Source organism: Sciurus carolinensis, chromosome X (assembly GCF_902686445.1).
Source record: "Sciurus carolinensis chromosome X, mSciCar1.2, whole genome shotgun sequence".
Classification (NCBI taxonomy): domain Eukaryota; kingdom Metazoa; phylum Chordata; class Mammalia; order Rodentia; family Sciuridae; genus Sciurus; species Sciurus carolinensis.
Genome location: NC_062232.1, coordinates 100323149 through 100347270, shown reverse-complemented (window position 1 = coordinate 100347270; position 24122 = coordinate 100323149). Strand labels below are relative to the sequence as shown.

At 41.4% G+C, this 24122-nt stretch overlaps 1 protein-coding gene across 3 annotated transcripts; it reads right to left on the bottom strand.

The window, feature by feature from the left end:
• Positions 1-2339: 2339 nt before the first annotated feature.
• On the bottom strand, positions 2340-22533 carry Atp1b4 (ATPase Na+/K+ transporting family member beta 4). Of its 3 annotated transcripts, none has more exons than XM_047536920.1 (8): positions 22402-22533; positions 18204-18471; positions 13975-14103; positions 13609-13713; positions 9912-10108; positions 9211-9267; positions 6858-6953; positions 2340-2526 (listed from the first exon to the last, which is right to left on the bottom strand). In XM_047536920.1, exons 1-8 carry the CDS (start codon positions 22462-22464, stop codon positions 2416-2418), a joined length of 1026 nt encoding a protein of 341 aa, XP_047392876.1. In that variant the 5' UTR covers positions 22465-22533; the 3' UTR covers positions 2340-2415. The 3 variants fall into 3 exon arrangements, with proteins under 3 accessions (XP_047392876.1, XP_047392874.1, XP_047392875.1); XM_047536918.1 differs by lacking the exon at positions 2340-2526 and adding an exon at positions 2740-6135; XM_047536919.1 differs by lacking the exon at positions 2340-2526 and adding an exon at positions 2740-6135 and having other exon boundaries at positions 18216-18471.
• Positions 22534-24122: the final 1589 nt, after the last annotated feature.

The following is a 24122-nucleotide window of genomic DNA, read 5'->3' as shown; positions in this document are numbered from 1 at the left end:
ACACGATTTGTTGAAAAAAAACCATTCTTTGACTATTGAATGGTCTTAGCATCTTCTTCAAAAATCAATGTGCCATAGATGTGTGGGTTTATTTTTGGAGTCTCAGTTCTATTCCATTGATTTGTCTTTCCTATGACAGAACCACAGTGTTTTAATGACTCTAGCTTCATAGTTTTAAAATTGGATATTATAAATATTCCAGTTTTGTTTTGATTTTTTCAAGATTGTTTTCACTATTCAGGTCTCTTCCATTCCTATATGAATTTTAGGATCACTTTGTCAATTTCTGAAAAAAAAGCAGTTGAAAGTACTATATTGAATTTCTGGGTCAGTTCATTGAGTATTGCCATTTTAACAATATTAATCAAATCTATGTACACAAATGTGTTTCCATTTATTTAGTTCTTTATTTCAACAGTAGTATGTAGTTTTCAGTGTAAAAGCCTTTTTTCTCCTGTTCACCTTTCCCTATTTTATTATTTTTAAGCTATCTTAAATAGAATTGTTCTGTAAGTTCATTTTTAAAGTGTTCATTGCTCATGTATAGAGACACAACTGATTTTTATATACTGAAATTTTATCTTGCAACCTTGATAAACTTGTTTATTAGTTCTAATAGTCTTTTATTCCCTTGTGGGAATAAAATGCTAGGGGCCTTTGTCCCTAAGTTACATTATCAGTCCTTTATATGTTTTATTTTGATACAAAGGTGACAATTTGAAAAGAGAATGAACACTAAAGAATGGAGAAAAAAAGTTTCTGTAATGAGAAAGCCTAATGCGTTTGACCTCAGAGCCACAGAGCAGTGTATGTGTGAAGATCAAATTGACCCACTGACTGGAGCTGGTTCAGTAGATGGTTTTAATATGGTACCAGGCTCCCATGAGTCTGCTCACAGAACCTCCACTTGATGACGGTGGTAGTTACCTCCTGATTAACTCTCTAGATGCACTCTCCACCCTTTTCCATCCTGCTTTCTTACTTGGGAGGCTAACCTATATGAACTAAATCAATAGGCTTCTTTGCCCTCTGGCTTTTGGCTAGATTTGGTCAAGGAGAATTACCAGCAGGAGATCAGAAGAAAAGGGGAAAATTGAGTTGCAGTGTTTATTCTTCTGTTTCTCTTCCTACAAGATCACTTTGGGTTAGCTTAGCACTTCAATGAGGTCACCACTCTTCCCAAGGCAGCCAAGTGCACATGAATCACTCCTTCTGGGTTCTGGTAAGTACTTCCAGCTCCTGTAACTTAGGGTCCAGGTAAGAGCTCCTACCAGGCTGGGTTACTGTGCTATTTGTGGTTCCCCACATCTATGCTTTTGTAGATAATCCCTTTGTAAATGAACCCTCTTCCAATTATGGTCAAGTGTGCTGTTTCTTGTTGGTACCCTGACTGATGTTATGGCCACCCAGAAGCCTGCAAGGAAGAACGTTCTGGAGAGTAACCTACCAGACTGAGAGCCCATTATATATCCTTCTTAAACATTTCGAATTCCCCTATCAACTTTCTAGCCTGCAACTAAAAGAACTTTGTGACAAGTAGTCTTTCAACTCCTTTTTTCTTCCCTTTTGCTTCTATCTATCCTATCTATTCTCACTCACCCAACACACACACATGTTCACTCACACACAAAAACCCAAGTCCCTATCTTCTACCTGAATAAAGCACAGTGTAAATCACACTTTTGTATGATTTGGTTAAAGTGCTTTATTATATATGAATATTTTAAGGGTAAGTCAGTAAAGAAAATGACTTGAATGAATAACCTAGATGGGGAAAATATATTGGGATCATAGGAACTTCTCAAATCAAACCATAACATCCTAGTAGATGTTATGGTCAGGGCAGCTTCCAAGGAAAGAAGGAATTCTTGCTGCAACCTTGGAGTTGAATAAGGGAGATATTTTTGTTTTTTAAAATTATTTTAGTTGTAGATGGACACAATGCTTTTATTTTATTTATTTACTTTTATGTGGTGCTGAGGATCGAGTCCAGTGCCTCACACATGCTTGGCAAGTGCTCTACCACTGAGCCACAAACCCAGTCTCCAAATATTTGTTTTATTATTATTATTTAGTACTGTGGATTGAACAAGGGGAAATTAGGCACTGAGCTACATCCCCAGCTCTTTTTACTTTATTTTTTTATTTGGAGACAAGGTCTCACTAAGTTAAGTTGCCAAAGCTGTCCTTGAACTTGCAATCTTTCTGCTTCAGCATCCTGAGTTTCTGGGATTACAGGCGTGTGCCACAACACCTGGACTGGAAATATTTGCTTTTAATTGTAATTGCTACTAGAGATCGGCTCTGGGAGACAGTCTGTGGCCAGATGTGCCCTGAAGTCTCTTAGCCAGGCTTTAATCAAGCACTTGCAGTTTCTCTTTGGATCTTGGTTCCATTCCTCCACCTCAGTATTTCTCAGTGTTCCTCTACTACACAAACAGGATAATTGGTGCCAGAATTCAACCTTGATGAGGAAAGGAAGGCTGCTCTGATGAAGCAGTCTTCCGAGAAGCTGGAGCATAGAGACTGCAAAAGGAAAAATGCCCAGAAATGGAACAACTTTCAGTTTTACTCTCCTGTGGGTGAAACCCCAAGAGTCAGTAAAGAGTTGGGATGAATAGGTTGTCAATTGTCAAGTTTTCCACCCACACAGCTGCCCCGTATTCTTGTGGGAAAATCAGTGATATGCTCCAGAAAGAGGAAATCATACATTTCTTTTTAAGTCAATTTATTGTTGTCAATAACTCCCCAAGACAATATAAATGTTTTCTACATGAAGACTCCAGCAAATAGATGCCTAAGAAAGATTACTTTAGGATAATGATTTCCAAGGGGTGGAGAATGAAAAAATCATAACCAAAGTTCAGCATGGACAAAAACATGAAGGCATTTGAAAATAGTATTTCTCATTGACGATCAAGTATACAACCAAGTGCATTGCAATAGATGGTATACAAATTAAATCCTGATACAGTGCAGTATGGGAGACTGTTTAAAATAATTGACTAGAAGTTTATTGAACAGTTAAAATCTAACATTAATGAATATATTCATTAATTCAGTTCTGTATAAAAAAAGCAATTTTTCATGTTGTAGCTGACAACTCAAACTATCTTAGTACTCAGTTGCTTTGAAATTGTGGACATGATCGAATTCATTGAATGAGAAACACTGTGTGGCCAAAGATTCACAATTCCTTGTCTAACAGTCAACATATTTAACAGGATAACATATTATGTATAAAATATAGCACCAGAAGTTGAATTCCCATGAAATGTCAACAATTTTAACTCAAATTTGACATGTTTCAAGAGGTTTAGGATATCATTCATCGATTTTTAAAAAGATGGTACTTCCTGGTAAGCAGCAGCTCAGAGTAGAAAGAGCACTGGACCTGGAGTCAGATGCAATGCAAGTTGTTTACTCTAAATACTCTCTAAGATTCTTTCCAGATTTAATGTTCTATTTTCTCTTATTACTGAATCTTGAGTTTCATTGTTTGAGATCATTTTTAAATGGTGTTGTGTTTTTCATTTTGTTCTTCTTTTTAAAAGTTAATTTTGAAAATTGAACTTGTTACAAAAATGGGTTGAGAGGACAGTTCCATTTTTGTTTTGTATTTTCTATATATCTGTTGTTGTGTATGTCTTCTATTACTTGTTAACAGTGGTCAGTCCCCCTCTACTCTGTCAATAAGACTTGGAAAGTGTCTGGGAAGGAGATTCTGAAGATCAATAGCAGTCCTTTCTGCCACAAAGCCAAGAGAAATCACTATATTCGGGACAAAATTGGTGTAGTATGTTTACATAACTGGCTCAAATTCCCAAGATTAAATAGCTTAGGATTTCTAAAGTGAGTTCACTTAGCCAAATGCTGTTTTTGTTCTCACTTTACTTCTCTCCAACTTTACATGTATTTTTATCTGCACATCAATGTCTGACCAAGAGAAACCACAAGCCTAAAATGTCCAGAACTGATCTCAACAACTTCCTCTTCAAACCTGCTTCTCTCTTATACCCAGTCTTGATCAACATCACCATCTCATTGGTTTTAGCCAAGCTCAGAAACTTAGGATCATCTTTTGCTCCTCTTCCCATTCCCCAAATGGGTCCCGCTCCACTCTACCCTTCAAGTTGTGACTGCCAAAGTGCTCTATTTTTTTTTTCTTTTGGTACTGCGGATTAAACGCAGGGGCACTTGACCACTGAGCCACATCCCCAGCCCATTTGGTATTTTACTTAGAGACAGGGTCTCACTAAGTTGCTTAGGCCTCACTAAGTTGCTGAGGCTGGTTTGAACGCGTTATCCTCCTGCCTCAGCCTCCTGAGCTACTGGGATTACAGGCATGTGCCACAGCGCCCAGTCCAAAGTGCTCTTTCTAAATTGAAAAGGTGATCAAGGAGTTTCTCTGATGAAAATACTTTAAGACTCCTTTACACCTACTGAATAAAATTTGAAGTCTCTGAATACCTCTCTAGCCCAATCTCCTGCCACTCCCTGCCATTTCCTTCTGATCTCTTTATATTCCAATTTACAGTGACCAAAACACATGATGGTCTTTTCATGATTGTGGCGTTGCATGTGAAACTTCCTTCTACTTCTCACCTGGAGATGGTTCTTTTTCCTCGTGTTCCCCATAGCATTTCCACATACTCATTTTTTAACTCTTGTTACACTATATCATAATTCGTTCTCACTTGCTTGTCTTCACTACCAGACTGCCAGTTCCCTGTTTTGGGAGAAAGTAAACATTGTAGAGGAGATTCACATGCTGGATGCTTCTAAGTGGCATTTAAGCTTGCTTTGGACCCTGAGACACTAATGATATTTCCCCCTGCCTTCTCTCTTTGTCCCAGCTCTCCCCCTGGTGGAGGTGTTAAGCAGCAATGGAATGGTCACATGGCCAAAGATAAGACAAAGGGAATTGGCTGATCCACAACATGGATAAACATCTGCCTCATGTCATTTTGAAAGTAAACCTAAAACTGACTAATGAGCCTTGGCTTCAGGGTGGCCTGACAGGATCTTTCTGTCTTGACATATATGTCAATTCCCAGAGCTGATTTCAATTCCCAGGACTGTAGTTGGGGGTCAATACACCCATCCTTGATGGTCTCAAAGAATATCTTACTACTATCAAGCAAATAGTCCAAGAATTGGTTAATGGGCATATCCCATGTTTTCTCCTCTGCCTGAAGCTCAGTCAAACCTATTTGCAGGAATGTTTGCTTTTGGACAATTATACCATAGAGCATGGAATCAACCACCAATTGCATCCATGTGCTAAGTGTTCTCCCCAATCACAGTGGGTCCCACCTCCCAAAAAAGTCATACAGAAGATCTTCATCTCGATCCCAGAACAATATCCAGTTATTACTGCTTTCTATCCCAGTTGAAGATAACCTAGTTTTGAATCAGTATTTAGTTGCCTATGAGAGTCAGTTTCTCGAGCACACCTGGAGATGAAGTTCTATAGGTATAGTGGCCCTAGGTGTAGTCTGGGTTGGCCTAGGTGATTCCCAAGGTAAAACCTTGCCAGGCATATAAAAAAAAGGAAGGGGATTAGATTATCAGCCTGGTTGGGGGTAATCTCACCTCTAAAACCAACAAAATTTTGGGAAACATGATGAATTTATAAGCATTGTAGAATTCTCCTGAATGTGGCTATTATGAATTTATCAGATACTATGTTTACACTACAGTGAGGTTCCTAACAGCAAGAATGAGTTTTGTTTTAAGTGGAAGCAAAGGAAATTAATATACTCTATTTGTCATCAGGAGAGACTACCTTTAAAAAATCAAACAGCTCCCACAATATCACTTCATACATATATCAAAGGCAAGGAAAGATGACCTGCTATCTTAGGCACCAATCTGGCTGTGTCCTAATTGAAGAATAAGAATTCAGGTGCTACCAGAAGTAACATGAAATAAAACAGGAATAGAACTGGTGGGAGTGGCCTCCTGGAGTTCTTAGGTTTCTATGTTCAGGGTAAAGATTACCCTACCGACAAAACGATCATTGATGACATCATTTATGATGCCTTTGCCCTTCAGTTGGCACTGCACAGGCACCTCTTGGTTCTTTACCACATCTGTAAAGTGCATTGCTACCAGTGGGGAGGTGTAGTTAACCTGTAAGTGAAAGAACAATTAATTTTAAGTGGGGTGTGGAGTTAGTAAGAGGGAAATGATCAGATATTCAGTATAGGATGGGATAACCTCAACAAAGGGAACTGAGTAAACCTCATGATGCCAAGTCACAAAGGGCCACAGCAACTGACATGCTCTCCTTGACTTAGGAAAGTGTGGGGAAATTACACATTTCTCTCATAAGTCACTGTCAGGTGTCTGGTTTTCCTCTGGGGAAAACCAATTCTTGACTTGAATGATTTGATTTTCTGGGTATCAGACCATGAATCAAACCCTAACTAATATCCATCAAGTCCCTGTGCTGGAGATGACACCATCACTGCCCCAAGGATTCAAATGGGAGAAACAGAGAAGTGTGATTATTTAAGCATGATTAAGCATGATGGTGTCTTAATTTGTCTGCTCCTGGCTCTGTCACTAATTAGCTGTATGACCTTGGGCAAGTCACTTCCTCTCTCTGAACCCCAATTTTCCATCTGAAATCTGAAGCGGTTAAACTAGACAAAATAGGATATTTTTTCAGATATGGAAAGTCATGTATTCGTGATAGAAATTTGTAGAGGGAACTCCTGGTTAAGGACTACAGCTACTCACCATTCTGTTATTACCTGCTGCTCCCTAATTCTAATAAATCCCAGGCAGCTCTTCCTTTGTATTTGAGCCCTTTTTGACAGCAAAGAAGGAAAGGGATACAGCTTACTTACGTGAGTCAGCTTGCCATAGTAAGGGTAGTAGCGAAGGTCAAAAGAAGCCGACTCTGGGTAGTAATTGATAGATCTGATGTCATTTTCATCACCTCTCTGTAAGCAAAAGCAGGTATATGGGTGATACTAAATCATAAAGTGTGTTAGAGTCTGGGCTAAAGGGATTTATGCTCCAGGTGAAATTACTGTGTGACCCATAATCAACTGTCCCAGAAAGAATGGGGCAGAGGTCTCCTCTGACCTATTCACAGAGGAGCATTTCCAGAGAATGGCTTCCCTTGGCTTTTCAAGTTCAAAGAATATTGAACAGAAGGCGTGGGCTGAGAAGGCTGAAGGCACCAGTGTGGCTCTATTCTGGCTTTTAGAGAACCCGGACAGAAAGGCTCCAAAGGCTCACAGTACCTGATGCTGCTCTGGAAAGTAAGTCTACCACTCTAGCCCTTCTCTAAAGAATCACACTGGGCCTGGCAACCAGTCTTGACTTTGGAACTGAGGAAGGTATAAATTGGAACACATTTATTAAATCTCACTCCACAACTTGCACATTGCAAGCTTGGTTCTATGATTCTTGGTTTTGGAGTCAGATCAGATACACAGCAACCCAATGCATAGGCACACAGCCTGCATTGGCTTGCCTAACCTTATGTCTCTGATCACATTCTGTGTAGTGCTTAAGTACAGGAGGTGGAGTCAGAAGAACGGAAGCAAGAGAGATGTAGGTAATGGAAATGATTAAACAGGGCTACCCTTATCATATCATCAGGCTGCCCATTCTGCCTATACATTAGGCTTACCCTAAACTGCAGAGGTCTGCAGGATAATATGAATAAATAGTGCATCACTACTAGTGAATTACTCACTAGGGTCATGTGATTACTTCTGCCAACATACTATAATTATCCTTGGTATAAACTGAGATCTCCATGATATATTCTAGTCATTACCTCATCCTGCTTGATTTCCACAAGTGGATGTGGATTTGGCCAGTATTGATTGTTATAGAACGTATAGAGACTCTTAATATTTTTTTAAAGTATAGTTCTTAGCAAGGTTTGATGTAAGCTAAAAGCAAATTAACAACTTCCACTTGGGAACATGGTCCAATTAATAAGCTGGTTTAAGGGCTGGGGTTTAGCTCAGTGGTAAGCACTTGCCTAGTGTGCTCAAGGCACTGGGCTCCATCTCCAGTACAGAAAAAAGGAATGCTAATTTAAGTCTGCATTGGTCTTTATGACTTATTTATATATTCTTCTAAAAAGCAGTAAATTTGCTTTTCATGAATGGCCTGTGGAATCAATTCCACTAGTTGGCAGTCACACCTCACATGTGTGACTATTTACACACACATACATACATTTAAACAAAATGAATGTCCTTCCTACTTTGTTCACCTGGCAAATACTGCCTGATCTTTTGAAGCTCATCGTTAGCATCACCACCTCCCACCTGGAACTGACCTTTCTCTCTGACATGTCCCCCACTGTACTTTTCATTGTATCAGTGATACTTCATTGCCTGGGTTTCGGCACCCCGACACCTGGCAAAGTACCTACTATATAATAAGCGATCAATACATACTTGCTGAATGTGGGATACTGGCTGGATAATTGCTGCTTTTTGCTCTTCTTACCTGCCACCACAAAGAGTGGAGTTTTGAGTTTGGCTTCCAGGACTGAGAATGGGATTACCTGACCTCTTGCATTGCCAGACAACTGTCCAGGGCTATGGGAGCAGTTGATGTCACTTTACAGGAGGGAGCTATTGCCAGTTTAAGAAGCAAATCCAAGATCTAGGGTTTTTTCCTACAAAGGAGCTAATTGGTGCAGATGAGATAGGAGTTAATGGTCCAGTTAATTAGCATATTAATGAAGTTCCATTTATACTTCCCTTGTAGTCATTTGTTATTGCAACACCCAGTGCCACTGGTCATTGCTGAAAATGTGAAATTCAGTTTTAAAATCAGGGACTAATGACTTTAATGAAAGCTGTTTGTTTAGTTCAAAGAAACAAGTAATTAGAGCTAAAAGCAAAAGTGTAAACAGAATTCCAATTAATGACTTGGCACATCATTGTTCCCTGCTGTGGCTCCTAGCTGAAGTTCAGTCTTTGGCTTTCACAGGTATAAATCATGACACAGTGACTCTCTCTCACACACACACATATGCACTGCACACACATGATTTGAATGCTTTGTGAAAAAAGGAAGACCCAAAGGCACTAAGAGAGGTAGAGTTATGAAAAATATGAACACTTTCCCTAACATACCATCCCTGTGTAAGTGCTTGGAAGGGCTCAACTACTTTATTGGATGAAATGGGTGTGCTAACAATGCTTACTCAAAAGGACACTTTACCTGAACTTTGCAGGAAACTTTCACAGGATCTCCAAGCTCAGGACGAAAGCCTACAATCTAGCAAAAACAAACAAACAAAAACAAACAACAACAGAAAGCAGTGGTTTTTATAGAACATATTTGACAGTAAAAATGAGGCTTTTCTAAATGTCCCTTGAGTCATCCTTCCTCTGGCATAAATGTCATCTACTTTGCCCCTTCAGGAATGTCATGAATAGTGGAAAAGACTAAACATCTTTAGAGTGGATTAGCCCAGTTTACTCCATGTTGTATTTGTGCCTAATATTCATGCACAGAGAAAACTGCAGATAACCATAAAGATGTAAAGAACTTTCTGGTTTCAAAAGGAGTGTGCTGGGTAAGGTTCTGCCCCAACTAGGATATGACAAGAAAAAAGGCAAATGCTTATTTTCCCCCAATGATACAAGAACTGTCCCTACCACACCCCCATTTCAATCCTCTGTTCCAAACAGCTCAGGACCCTATTCTTGACAGAGGCCATCAATGGGGTAGCTTTGAGAGTGGGTATGAGAAATGGCAATAGGAAATGTTCAGGGAGAAAAAGGAACTGATAGCTTTGACTGGTTGTTTGCATTTCTGATGCTATTGATAAGAATGGCCAGAGTTGCAGTGTGTAAAGGTCAGAGTCCTTCTACCCAGCCCATCCACATATCACCATCAGGTATCAGGGGTTAATATACCCGGTTCATCTTTAGGAGGATGCAAGGCTGTCCAGTAGAGTATCCAAAAGTAGGGTCCTCCAGACCAGAGCAGTTTTTTAGGAAGGAGCGCTTAAATTGGCAAGCCTTCTTGTCTTCATCCTCATCGCCATCTTGGATGAAGTACTGCCCCGGGGGGCAATCTACATTCATTTCCTCTTGAAGACTGTCATTATAACCTAAAGCACATGGGTGGCAAAGGGTCATATTAGACAAGGACTATGGGGAAAGGCCATGCTTTCAGTAGTCCTCCCCACCCTAATTTCCTTTCTCTACCTTGCTTATCCCCCTCTGAAAACCCAAGTTCAATGTAATTCTTCTGACCTGCTATGAGGTGACCAAGGGCCTTCATAAACAATATTCCTTGGGAGTGGGAGGCTTCATGGCTAGTAACCCCAGCCCACGTGATTGTCTGCTCCCTTGTTTCTCATTTGCTCGGAACTTCTGGATATCCATCTCAGGGTCACAGGTTGGCCATCTTATAACTTTTGTCTATTTCTTTCCAGATATGGTAAACTGTACATTTGAAGGGTTAGCTCCTCTACTTCTGGGAGAGGAATGGGTATACAGTTGGTAGATTTTGGAAGAGGGATGACTGAGTCGTGACAAGGCATGGCATATACAAAGAAGCTAAGTTCCTAGGTTAAATCTCTTGAAGTTCAGTTTAGGAAATGTCTCCTTTTGAGATCAATGAGAGGTACCTGATGTAAGAGAGCGAGAATTATGTATTGTGGGACAGAAGGAAAATGAAAGAAGGAAAGAGAAGGAAGAGGAGAAAGGAGAGGAGGAGAAGGATAGAATAAATCAGCTTCTCATTTTTTACAGTGGGAAGTTAGCACTGCAAAATAGGAACTTAGGTTAAAACACAGAAATCAGTGACAACCACAGGGTGTCCACTGAGAGGATGAAGGAGTGAGATCTTGTCTCCTGAGATGTGTCCCTTTGCATCAGATGGAATGTAATAGGTGTCCAAGGTACACACATGAGGGAAGAGAGCTGCAAGGGGCTATGTGTTCACTCTTTGAGCTACCAGATGCTCCAAAAATGGGCTTTGCAAATTACTGCATTATTTCCAATTTGATTCTAAATGATGGAACCCAGTTAATCCTGTTAGACACAGCCCCCATGTATTCATGTTCAAAGTAGCAGTTTTTCAGAGGAGATTGTGCAGTTATGACCCACCAGAGGCAAAACTGAAAATGAAATGCTGGATCCATATCTAGACAGGTTGTGACTTGGGTTTGATATTATTAAGAGGCAACTGGGAATTTTAAATCTATTCCAATTATGGCTATGCCTTTATTTTTCTTTGACAATGCTACATTAAATTCAAGTCTTTGTTTTACTCTTTTTTTTAGGAACAGGAGCTATGCTCAAATAATAACTTTCTAAATAGAAACTGCAATCATGTGCTCATCGTTTCTCTTGAGGTAGTTCCATTAAAAATAATGTGACATGGGCATGACCCTTATTGCAAAATCCCAGTCCTCATGGGAATGAAACTGATACTCTGGGATGTCTATTTCAGAGATGTGTTCCTTTTTAGCAGGACATATTATCTACTCTTAGGAACAAAACCCCCAACACTTATCCTAATATTCCCTGCCTCCATCATCAGGTCAGAATTGGCATTTTTCCATTTGCTAGCTTTGCAGCAGTTAGTAAATGAGTTTCTTCAGCAGAGATTCTGGCGATATACATAGTTGCAATACATATACATATTTGCAATAGCTTGCAAACATTTTGAAAGAAAAGAAGATATTGTGCTAGCTATGTGGCCCCCCAAATTTTTGTGGCCAAGAATGGAACTATATGGACTCAGAAAGAAACCAGGCCCCTTCATACTATAGGTAAAGAACATGAAGGTCAGTTTTACCGAGAATAACACTTAGCATTATTGATATAAAGCTAAGTTTCTAACTCCTGGTCACATGGTAACAGCAGAGAGTTGTGAAAAACAGTACTCCTTGAACCTTAGAGTTCATACAGATCGCCTGCAGATTCTGTTAAAATGCATATTCTGATTCAGTATCTCTGTGGTGGGACCAGAGATTTGGCCTTTTTAAAAGAGCCCCTAGCAATGTCCATGCTTCAGATCCCTGGAAAACACGTTTGAGTAGCAAGGGCATCAATCACTGGCTATGCTTCTAGGAGATTTTGATCAAGTTATTTCCCCTTTCTGAGTCTCAGTACACTCATTTATAAAATAAGGACTATTATGCAGGGTTAAAGTTCAATGACAAAATTTATTCATTTAAAATAACACTTTGTAGGCCTGGGGATGTAGCTCAGTTGGTAGAGCTACTTCTTCACAAGCATAAGGCCCTGGGTTCAATCCCCAGCACTGCAAAAATAAATAAATAAATAAATAAATAAAATAACACTTCATGGCACATATAAGAAATTGTCAATGGATTTTTTTTTTTTTTTGCAGTACTGGGGATTGAACCCAGGGCCTTGTGCTTACAAGGCAAGCACTCTACCAACTGAGCTATCTCCCCAGTCCCGGATCTTTTTATTTCATTCATTTTTATTTGGTGCTGAGTATCAAACCCAGGGCCTCCCATATGCCAGGCAAGTGCTCTACCACTGAGCCACAACTCCAGCCCACATATAAGAAATCGTTATCCACCTAATTCAGTGTACATTCTTCTAGCTACCCTTACCCCCCACTTTAGCCATACCAGGTCAACCAAACCAGTTTGACTCACCTTTTTTCTATGACGATTAGGTGCAGCAACACAAACCCCGGTGAGGCTCCGCTGACAGTTGGGTAAATACAGAACCTGTGTTCTCCGGATTTAATTTTAACCAGGCTGCTACAACCTCAACTTTTACCATGTGTTGGGACTCCCACAAAGTCAATCATTTGTCCCTGAAAATGTATCTGATAACACTATTGAGATAAGTATCTTCAAAATATTTGAGATCAAAATATTGGAGTGATGCCACCCAGAGATTATTCCTCTGACCCCTTTTTGGAATGCTGCTAAAGACACTTGCTTTATTCCTTTAAGATGGCCCATCTCCAAGAAACGAATTTTCTTACCTTGAGAAAGTATAGGAGGCAGGGATTCTCCAGCTCTAGAGAACATTCTCCTTTACTCATCACTATTTCCCTCCAGATTTTTTTTTCAGTGTTGGGGATGAAACCCAGGGCCTCGCACATGCTAGGCAAGCACTGTATCACTGACCTACACCCCAGTCATTTTAATTTTTTTTAAATTTTGAGACAGGGTCTCACTACGTTGCTGAGGCTGACCTCAAACTTGTGATTATCCTGCCTCGGCCTCCTGAGTCTCTGGAATTATAGGTGTATGCCACCATGCCCAACTCTGAGTCATCTTTTATAAGGGATCACTGCTGACCACCTGGATATGCTTAGGACTTAACTAAGTGCTGTAGATTGTTCATGAACATAGAGCATGTTTTCTGCCTCAAGGAGCTTATCGTCTAGCAGCAGAGTTGGCCTGTATGCTCTCAAGGCAACATATATCATATACTAGAGCAATTTCAATAGTATGAAGGGTGCTAAGGAGGATGTAAAGTAAGGAAAGACCATGATGGACTGGGGTTGGTTAGTAAGACTGGAATTTCTGGGTTAGATGAATTTTGAATTATGAATCCCCACTCATCACCTTTCAAGAAAGTTCTCTGTTATTCAGAGGAGTTTACTTACCCTGAAGAAAGCCGTTTAGGCTGATCACATAATGCTGCCAAGTGTCGGGTTCAGAAACATTGAAGTTGAAGTTAAGACTATGAGCGAAGGGTCTGATCATAACTCCTGGCAATGAAAACAGGTCTTGGATATATTAACCCATTCTTGGATAATTTTTTTGTATTGATTCCCATGAAACCATTTCCCCCCAGGCAATCAAAATGAAAAGGATCATAATTTGCCAAGTACCATTTTACTTTTACTCTTAATAATTGAATCTCTAAGTCATTACCGGGAAGAACCAAAGTTAATTGAGGCTGAACATGCTGTGCAAGCGGATTTCTGTCCAGCGAGTCCTGACAACATAGGGCATTTGGGCACACTCACCGGGAGGCTTCATCCGCTCAGTGAAGGTTGGCATGTAAGGACTGATGGTCAGAAATAGTGTATACATGCAGAGGGTGATCACAGCAGCCAGGGAGGCATAGAAGAAGAAGTAAATGACCAAAATCAGGCCTGCAGAGCAATTAAAAATGACAATGGTCAGTGCCTGCCAACAAGCCTTGCCTTCCCACTTGAACTCATGATCCAGAACAAACCCAAACATGAGATGACTTTTTTTTTTTTAAGTTCCCCAGATTCAGTATGTCCTTGCTTATTCAGATTTCACCAATCCGGAACCGGTGAGGATTTTGTCGGGAGTCAGACTGCAGTTTACCTTTATAGTGTCTCTGGATGGAAGGGCTTGCTGAGCACATGATGACCATAAACAAGATTACAGGGAGTGGAGTTTAAAGTACTGCAGAGGGCAAATTGCTTGAGAGTCCTCTGGGCAGCAGTTGATGTCCTAAGTACAAATCATTCTTCACTATTCATTAAAGTGGATGCCCTGAAGTGTCCAAGCAGCTTGGTTCCAGTGATTATATGTATTTGCAAGTGATGAAAACAGCATTTCCTTTCACAGCATTTCAAATTTTTGATTAATTTCCACTGGACTTGCCTCTAATCAAGGCAAAGTGAGGTTTTACACTAATTATTTCAAATCTTAAGCATCTTTAGCAAAGTTTAAGTGGCTCTGCTTTTCAAAAAAGAAACTAACATAGGGTAGGGAAGGGAGGAGGAGGAAACAGTACTTAATCACTGACATTTGCTATCTGTGAACTTAGGCAAATTCTAGAACCTGTCTGTACCCATTATTCTCCACAGGTAAAATGAGGATAAGTTTAGCATCTACTTTATCTCCTTATCTATATCTCTAACAATATTTGAAATTCAGCCTTTCTTACATGGTAACCTGACTACCACTTCCTAGCTGTTTAATCTTGGATGTCCTGTTCTCACTTCTCTGGGCCTCAATTTCCTTAGCTGGAAAATAAGGATAATAATAGCACTTACTTCTTAGCATTAAATAATGCATATAAACAGCATAGTACAGAGCCTGGCAGATACTAAGTGTTCTATAAACAGCAGTCATCATTAAGATTATCAATTTTGGGGCTGGGGATATAGCTCAGTTGGTAGAGTGCTTGCCTTGCAAGCACAAGGCCCTGGGTTCAATCCCCAGCACCACCAAAAAAAAAAAAAAGATTATCAATTTTATAGGACCAACTGAATCATGAACCAGAAACTAGAATAAACCACACAACTGTTCTGTAGTCCAAAATGAATTCAAATGCTAATTTTTAAATGGAACCATAGACTAAATAAAATTAACTGAAGGAGGGAGAGGGGGAGAGAGAGGGAGAGAGAGAAAACCCTGAGTAATCAAACTAGAAATGGAAATGACCCTTTATGTTTTATAAAATGAACTAAAGCAGAACTGGAACATGAGCACATTGAGTCAGTTCGAGTCCCTGGAGTAGAAACAACAGTGTCAGTATGCCTGTGATACTTGGCTGTTGCCCACAGGCTATCCTAATGGGTCGTACCCTGTGCTTCCTCCTCCATTCCTCCACCCGCATCCCCATCCTGGGAATGAATCAACAGCAGGAGTCAGCAGACCAAAGGCTCAGTTTCATGCATGAAGGGGAAGCAATAAGACACAGGTATATTCACATATCAACATCTTCTTTCTTTTCCAGGATATGTAGTCAGGATGCTGTAGATTGGAGAATGGCACTAGCAATGAGGCCCCTCAGCCTCACCCAGGATGGGATGCCCTGGAGGAATCTGTGATAGCCTTATTATTTCACCTCTCCACAAGAAATAACAAGCATGATTCTCATCTGAACCCGTTGATCTCTCCAACTCTTTCTGCTCCAGATGTTCAAGTTTTATTTAGGCCCCTCCTCTAGGCAATCTAGGCTTCTCTCCTGGATGCCCCCACCCAGGCCTGGATAGAACACTAGTACTCATGTTCCCAATGGTTCATTCCTCCCACCAAAACAGCCCATCTGGTCCTGAGGCCTTACCCTTCAGGGACTTGTTCATTGTTGCAATTCATGAAGATAGTATGATATTCTAGCAAGAGAATGAACTCTGGTGTTTGAATCCCAGCACTGACATTTGGTTACTATGTGACTTTAGATAAGTTACTTACCCTCTCTAAGCCTCAGTTTCTGCATCTGTAAAATGGGGATAATAATATTACTACCTCATATGATTCTTGTCAGTATCCAATAAAATAACATATAGGTCCTAAGAATAGGGGTTGCCCAGCTGCCAAACAAAAAGCCCAGAGTATATTAATAGGCTGGGTGAATATGTTGGACATGTTGATGTCCAAGCTGGAACAGGGTTAGTAAATGCTCAAGTGGACATCTAGCTCTCAGGAAAGAGGGCAGCAAGGCATGTGCTTTAGGACGAGGCATTAATATTAACATTTGCCTTTGCGTGGGGGTAGTCAACAGAAGAAACCTGATTTGCTGGGCTCTCCTTAGACCTGCTACCCGGGGGTCCTGCTCGGGCCTACTGTGCAGTGTCTCCACTGCCATATCCTCTCCACGTACTTGAAACTTCCTCCCTCATCCCCATATATTGGTCTATGAGTTGTCCTCCACAGGAACAATTTAGATCAACTAATCTGGTGAAGTTCCAGCAGTTGGCTGTTCAGGGGTTAAAGCATGGTTCCTCCTCCAAGAATCACACTTGCATTTCACACGGTCTGTTTTCCAGTCCTCTTTAGGCAAGGGAGAAACAGCTGTGTCCCTTTGCAGCCCCAGTGAGTGTCCAGCATTTGTCTGCAGCTTCCAGAATGTTGGAATGTCTCTTAAATGGTACATTTGTTCCAGTTGAGAGTTCGAGGGATGGGCAGGGGTGGAGCTGGGAACTGAGGAGGGGTGACGGGAGATGAGCGTTGTTCAGAGCCCCACACCTGCTATTCCTAATTCCAGGAAGCAGGGCTGGCTGTTTCACCCTCACTGAGCTGAATTAGCCACATTAAATACAAAGGAGAGAATTCTCAGTCACAGGGGCCTTTGGAAGGCATGGCCACCAACCTTAGCAACCTAGATGCTTGGCACTAGGGGACTCTTATCTCATCCATGGTGTCCTCTATTGTTTTCTCCTTTGGATTCACTGAGTTCCAAACCAGCAGCTGCTCTGTTTCTGGGTTTTGTGGAGTGTGGCAAGTGTGAATTTTACTACAGGCAAAATCTCCTGAGGAGAAGGCCCAGAGGTAATAGTTTAAGTCAGAAGGGCCCTGGGAAGTAGTACTGGGGGAGGTTGTGAAGTAAAAATGGTGGCAACATGTGACAAAAAAGAAAAAGCTAAGGAACAAAATTCTGTCGTCGAGCAAACAGCATGGAGGCTCAGCCCTAATCTTTGGTAATGATCCCCTTCAATCCAATTTCTCTGTGTCTACCACGGGAGAGTAAAGCACCCCCAAGCTGAGGCCAGGGACAGGCATCTTAGTTCTCCTTCTCTAACATTAGTAGGTGAAGTGATAAGGCTTTATAACCCTTGATCAGACTGGGGGCAGTGGCACACGCCTGTAATCTCAGCAGCTCTGGAGGCTGAGGCAGGAGGTCATGAGTTCAAAGCCAGCCTCAACTTAGTGAGGCACCAAGCAACTCTGTGAGACCCTGTCTCAAAATAGAATATAAAAAAGGGTTGGGGATGTGGCTCAATGGTTAAGTGTCCCTGAGTTCAATCCCCAGTACCAATAAACAAACAAACCCTTGATCAGGTTAACAGGGACTTGGTCTCATCCTAGAAATAGTCTTCTGCATACTAATTTCAACTTTACAATTTTAATGTCTTATTTGGAGTCTATTCTCCTGTGAGAAAGACAAGGCAGGGATTGTTTGCCTCATTTGTAGGTGGGGAGACTGAGGCTAAGAGAAGGTAAATGATGAGCCCAATGTCACCTGGATAGAAAATGACAGGGTTGGGACTTTTAAAACTCCTATGCTTTTTCAACTCATTTTCACTGTCTCTTTGCATTGCACATTGAGCCCAGTGGATTTCAGTTACACAATCAAATTTGTTCATCTATTTGGAGTTTGTTTTGGTGGATCTGTCCACAGTCCAGGCATTTCCCTAGGTATTGGTGCCTTTATGTGAAATGTTAAGAGAAGTTTGTAAACAAGTCCATCCAGTGTATGGTAAAGGAGCCCTGGACACCACACCAAAAGCAAAGGACACCAGACTGGGGCATTGGGACAAATGGGACTTACTCCAACTCTGACCTGTTCGGGCCAGAGACATCCTTCTCTCCGGGTCCCACAGGTATTCATTGATGATCTGCAATTTCTGCCACCAGGCATTGCCTGTTGGCTGACCCTGACCCTCTTCCTCCTCTTTTTCCTCCTCCTCCTCCTCCTCCTCTTTCTCCTCCTCTTCTTCCTCCTCCTCCAAATTAGGCACCATCATCACCCGAGCCTCCTCTTCTGCTTCTTCTTCTTCATCTGCTAAGTAGTTCTGATTCACTTCATCCTGATCATCCTGGAACAGAGACAAAATAAAATCTCCTTTTTGAAAAAATTTCCAATGGCACATCCCATCAGCCAAAAATAAGTGGGAACAACTCAATATTTGAAAATGCTTCAAATTTCCACTTGCCCATAAACATCCATTGTTACAACAGATCTTCTTTCTCTGTTCTTTTGGAGGAAATATTCTTTCTATGACCCATATTGAGTAAATATTCTTTCCATAGAGGTGTAAGTTTTAGTCTCAGCTTTAGGCATTTGGATTCTTCCCCCAGGATATCTCTCGTCACTACCCTGTCCTGGGACCTTGTCTTCTGCTTAACTTTGACCTGTCAGGGAAGAGTTGAGTTCACACTGAAGGATGGACTAGTCTTAGACATTTATGTCCATGATGGCAAATTCCCAGTCCTAGCCTGCTTTGTCCTAACACCCTGTGCACTTTCAGCTGCTCAACCTCACCATCCCAAGTTGTGCCTAAAAATACCCTGGGACAGGCATCAAGAGGAGAAGCCAACTGCTATACCCCTCCTCAAACCTTGGACTGCCTTCCCAATGGAAACAAGAGATGGGGATTTATTTGCTGCTTCTTTAACTATTGCCCTAGCTGGAACCCCTTCCTGCCTTAAGCTGGACAGACAGACCACCGGAGAGCTGGGACCCCAACAGATAACTTTCTTAGTCCCTCCCCACAGTACCCTAGACAAAAAGCTGGGCACATGGGAAGTACTCAGCACCTATTTGTTGATTGACTGATTGCGGCCATTACTTAAGATATGAAATTGTAATCTACTCTAAATGGTTCTAAGAAACTTGAAAAAATACAAAGAAAGGAAAAAGAAAAACCCAGACTTCACGAAGTGGTGTTTCAAATGCCTTCCAGCCACAGGCTGGAAGACTGTATCTTTGCTTTTTGGGCGTTTGCCAAGGCTCTCTGCAGCAACAGAAAATGAGGCCACCCTCCCTTCTCTCTGCTGTCCAAGTCTGAAGAGTGGCAGGGCCTGTGCACCTGTTGGGGCTGGATATGTCAAATGCTAGAGGCCAGGGGCTCCTTGCTGCCCCCTCCCTGCCTGATTCCTCAAAGGCCACTTAGAGGGCACTTGGCTAAAAATGCTGCCTTTGGTGAGGGAGTCCAGCAAATTGGATTGTTCAAAATCAGCAGAAGTGATAAAGAATGACAAGATTCTACTCTCACCATTCAGTCTGCCCAGCACTGTCTAGCTCTTGATTATAAGCACTCTTGAATTGCTCCCTAATTTGTTCAAATGTATAGCTCTATATAACACACAATATTAGAACTGACAGGGACATCCAAGATTTGCTTGTCCATTTGAGGCCCAGAGAAGGGACAGGATCTGCCGTACAGCAAATTCATAACAGAGTAGACAGTCTCAGAACCTGTGTCTTGATACTCTGGATGATGATGTTTCTACTCTACCACATTAAGCATAAGTGCCTAGAGGTTGCTTAGCAGATTTATGAAGAATGATAATGACTTAGGTTCTGTGTTCCCAAGAGATTGTAGGCACTTATAACCAAGGATTTCTGACTGTAATATGAATTCACAGTATAAGGCTTAGGAAAATAAACTTCATCTGTCATTCAATGTTGAATGGATTAAGAAAAGTTCTTAAATCTTCTTTCACTTGCATGTGGACCTATTACACATGTGGCCTCCCGAACTACATTTTGAGCAACCGGAGGAGGGGTTCATATTTTCTAACCTCATGCTGGCCATTCACAGTGTGAAGCCCACAGCTAAGTACCCAGTGAGTATTGACTAAATATCAATGATACCTACTTGACTTTAAAGTCCTGATATAAGACTCCAGGGGAAGACTCTCACAAAGCTTGTCACCTTAACCTCAGCAATCATGTGCACTAGAATGGGTAGTCATCATGGCCCCTAGAGAATCTACTATACCTGAGAATCTTTGAGAATTTGAAATGTGACATTTCATCATGGAGGGATTTATATTCCCTTTATATTTTCAGAACAACTTCCTTTTCCTGTTGCCTACATCTGGCTTCCACCTCTACTCTACAGAGGAGACAGCCGGCCATGGCCTCAGCCTGATCTTATTTGTAGGTATGAGCTCTCATGATAATCCTATTTAAAATGGCTTGTCATTAAAGCCTTACCCTCCTGGGAAGAATTAATCTTCTCAGAGCTTATTTCCCCCACAGAGTTTACACCACCTGAGCCTTACTTTAGGAACCTCAAATATCTTTTTTCCTCTTCTCTGCTTCCAGGGATAGGGCAGCATCACATTGTATAAGAGAAGCCTTCCTCAAAAGTTCCTCCTTAGTTAAATCCTGTGTAAAATACACTTTCATGCAACCAAACAAAATTTGGGAGAGAATCTTTTGGTTATGAGAATGTTTACCCACAAGGTTCTGTTTTTCTCAGTTTCCTAAAGTGGTGCTATCACCATGTGATAGAGTATGTGAGTGTGCTGGGATATGATAGTGGGTGTGTGCCGAAGCCATCACGTTTCCCTAAAAGGGAAGTCTGAAGGACAGGGGGTGGCTCCATTTTGAGCAATCTAAATATATGAACATATAAACAAATATATAAACAAACAGTATGACCCAAAGGATAAATTTGTGCCCTGCATTGAAGAACACCCTGTAAACACTTGAGTGGTTGGTTAATTTAAAAAGAGAAATTAAGCATACAATTGCATCAAGTAATTTTTTCAATTTGATCAAGTATTATGAAGAGTAAGATCCTCTGATGTACTTAAAACCCAAGTAATTGAAATTATCCACAACTTTAGCAGCATTACATAAAAAAGAAGCCAATAAAGGAATGGTTATATATGTCCTACAGACCATGATTCCTCCAAGAGCTGGAAGGGACTTTGGGGATATCAAAAGAAAGATTCTACAAACTGTGGTTAGAAAGCAAATGGGAGCCCTGGGTAGTTGATGTGGGGTTAGAAGAATTCATGTCCTCTTCTTCTGGCTATTGATAGTCTTCACTTAATTCCCTCATTATATAAATGGTCATATCCAAAGAAAAATGGATTCTGCTTTGTTTCCTCCTGTGGCTCAGATCACAATCCTCTCTGAGGAAGGCTTCGGAATACTCCCACAAAGTGGGGCATATATTAATGATTTAGAGCAAAGTAAATGCAAAGAAACTTTTGGATCAAATAAAGAACCTGGAGATAAATGGTGACACAAAAGAGATATGCATGTGTGTGTGTGTTTGTGTGTGTGTGTGTTTTAGGCAAGGTGCAGTGGCAGGCCAGGTGGTGGGTCAGGGGCATGGGGAATTGCATACTACAAATACGATGGAAAGAGTACAAGATTAGAAGTGAAGAGACTTATTCTCACTTTGGTTCCTCCACTAACTTGCAAGTCACTCTGGCACGCTGAGCCCCAGCAGCTTCCTTTTACATAATGATGGGGTTCTGGAGAAATGGTAGCTAGGATTCCTCCCAGCTCCTATCAAGGACTGTATGATTTTAGCTATAGTTTGGAATTTCTGCTTTAGTAAAACAGCAGCTGGGTTCTAAGAAGCTACCACCCAAAGGGACTGAAACAGCTGGGTAGGTAGCTTTTCATTTCCTCTTCTCCTTCCCTTCTCTCTTGGCTAAAGTTTTTGCACTATCAGAATGAAATCTCTACTCTCACACTGCAAAAGGTCTGTTCAAATTCTAGACTCCCAAGAAAATACTTTAGAAAGCCCCTTATTCTCTGGCATCATCCCCTTCCCTTATCTTTGTTCCACAGGAAGAGGGGCTTCCTCCTTCCATTCAGCAATTTAGGGTGCCCTGGAGGGCTGGGACTTACCGCTCCTCCTGGAAACCCTGGCCTTCCTTAAACTTCACTGTTTCTGCACATTCCAAGGAGAGGAAGCCTTAAGCCAAGGCCTAAACAGCCCCCAACCCACCCCGTTAAAAAGTGGCAGCAAAATATTCTACTCCCTGGAACTCACAAGTCTGTAGCGATAACCGTAAGGAAAGGCCGGAGCCCTTCTGGACCGGAGTTGTCTTCTCATTGCTATTCAGTGGGCAAAGACGCCGTGGAGGCAGCAAGTGGGTTAGCGTTCTGGAGCTTCTTCTGCTGGTACGGGAGACACTGGTTGCTGGGGACACTTGGAGCCTGGTAAAAGTGAACCCTCCTGGCATGAGCCCTTCCCCAAAATAATCTAACATGCCCTTTTCTCATTGGTTGGCCCCTTCCCTGAATCAAAGGAAAGCCCTTATGGAAAAGCAAGCTCATCATTACAGGGAGGGGGAGATATTCTGGGTCACGAGGATGAGCCACTCACCCCCCCTTCGTGTGTCTTTCCACCCCTTGCTCTTCTCCAGCTCCTGAGATATGATGGGCCCAATGGAAATCTTAAGTCATATTCTTCTCAATTGAGAGTTGGCTATCAGTGTGTGCAGCGGGTGGGGCATGGGTGGGAGTTGGGGGTGAGGGGAGATGGCCAAGAATAACTTGCTTTTTTCATAAGGCTGATCTCATGCAAAAGGATCTAGGGTGTCAGGAAAGATTCCCTTTGCTCTCTCCCTCCCCCTCCCCATACACACTCTAAACCACCTACAATATTCCTTATTTGTGTCAATTCACAAGCTCCTTAAAATGTGGATTATGCCTTCTGATTTTAGAAGCAAGGCCCCTGCTTTACTTCTTCCTACCCTAAAGAGGGTCTTAGACGTAAAGAAGTCTTTTTCTAGCCCACATGTCAGAGTGGCCGCATCAGTCACTGCCCCTCATACACACACCCCTTGGAATCCTGGCCAAATTTCTGTAGTGGTTGAGATCTATATTTATCCCTTAGCATCAGGGCAGGGAACAAGCCAGAACTTTGCAGTGTCAGTTTCCCAGACATATGTAACTACTGAAGCCAATGTGGGATCCAACAAAAGAAAATTAGTAGAAACAGCCAAGAACATTGTATAGCATTTTGGTTTGTTTGGTCCATTCCACTGGAGCCTGGGTGGCTAAAAGGCCTGGATGGAGTCTGTGACCCTTCCTTCAAAATCACCCCCATTATACTCAGGTGGCTGAGGATGTTGCAGAAACTCAGATTCAGGACATATTCATAACCAAGAAAAACAGCACAATCACTTATATTTAATAACTCCAAGTCTAGGCTATTCTGATGAAAATGGCTTCAATTGTGGTTAATTTTAAAAAAGGACTCCATTTACTATAACATTAGTAATCAGGACTCTTCCTTAACCAAGTCTCAAACCCTTCTTTGAAAAGAAAGAAACCCGTACAAAAGGAGAAATTCATTCTTCTCTTTGGATTTTAATAAAAGCAAAATATATTCTGGGGATATGAGCTCTCTCTGGCATGAGCTCTATCTCTTACACTTTCTCTACTCCAGTATTTTTGTGATTCCTGAAGGCAAATATGAGGATTCTGAGGTCCTTGGAAGCCTCAAAATCAAACAAAGAATAGGTTAACTGGTCTTGTCTTACTAAGACAGAAAAGAAAGCATGATCATGTTAGGAACATTTTAAAAAACAAGAGTAGGGGGACTTATGGGGACTTGGAGTGACATGACTTCAGGTAACAAAATATTCCATTCTCCAGGATCTTTCATTCCCTAGCATTCTGTGCAATTGGTGGTTTGATAGATACTTAATATATTTGCAATGTATTTCTACTATAGTCCAGACTGCCTTCTGGAATGTCAGCTGT

Coding starts and splice junctions, on each gene's coding strand:
- Atp1b4 (XM_047536918.1), bottom strand. CDS start 22,464: ATGAGAAGACAACTCCGGTCCAGAAGGGCTCCGGCCTTTCCTTACGGT. Junction 10,109..13,608: donor CCTAAACGGCTTTCTTCAGG/GTAAGTAAACTC, acceptor CATGTGCTTTAG/GTTATAATGACAGTCTTCAA. Junction 6,136..6,857: donor ACTATGGCAAGCTGACTCAC/GTAAGTAAGCTG, acceptor TTTCACTTACAG/GTTAACTACACCTCCCCACT.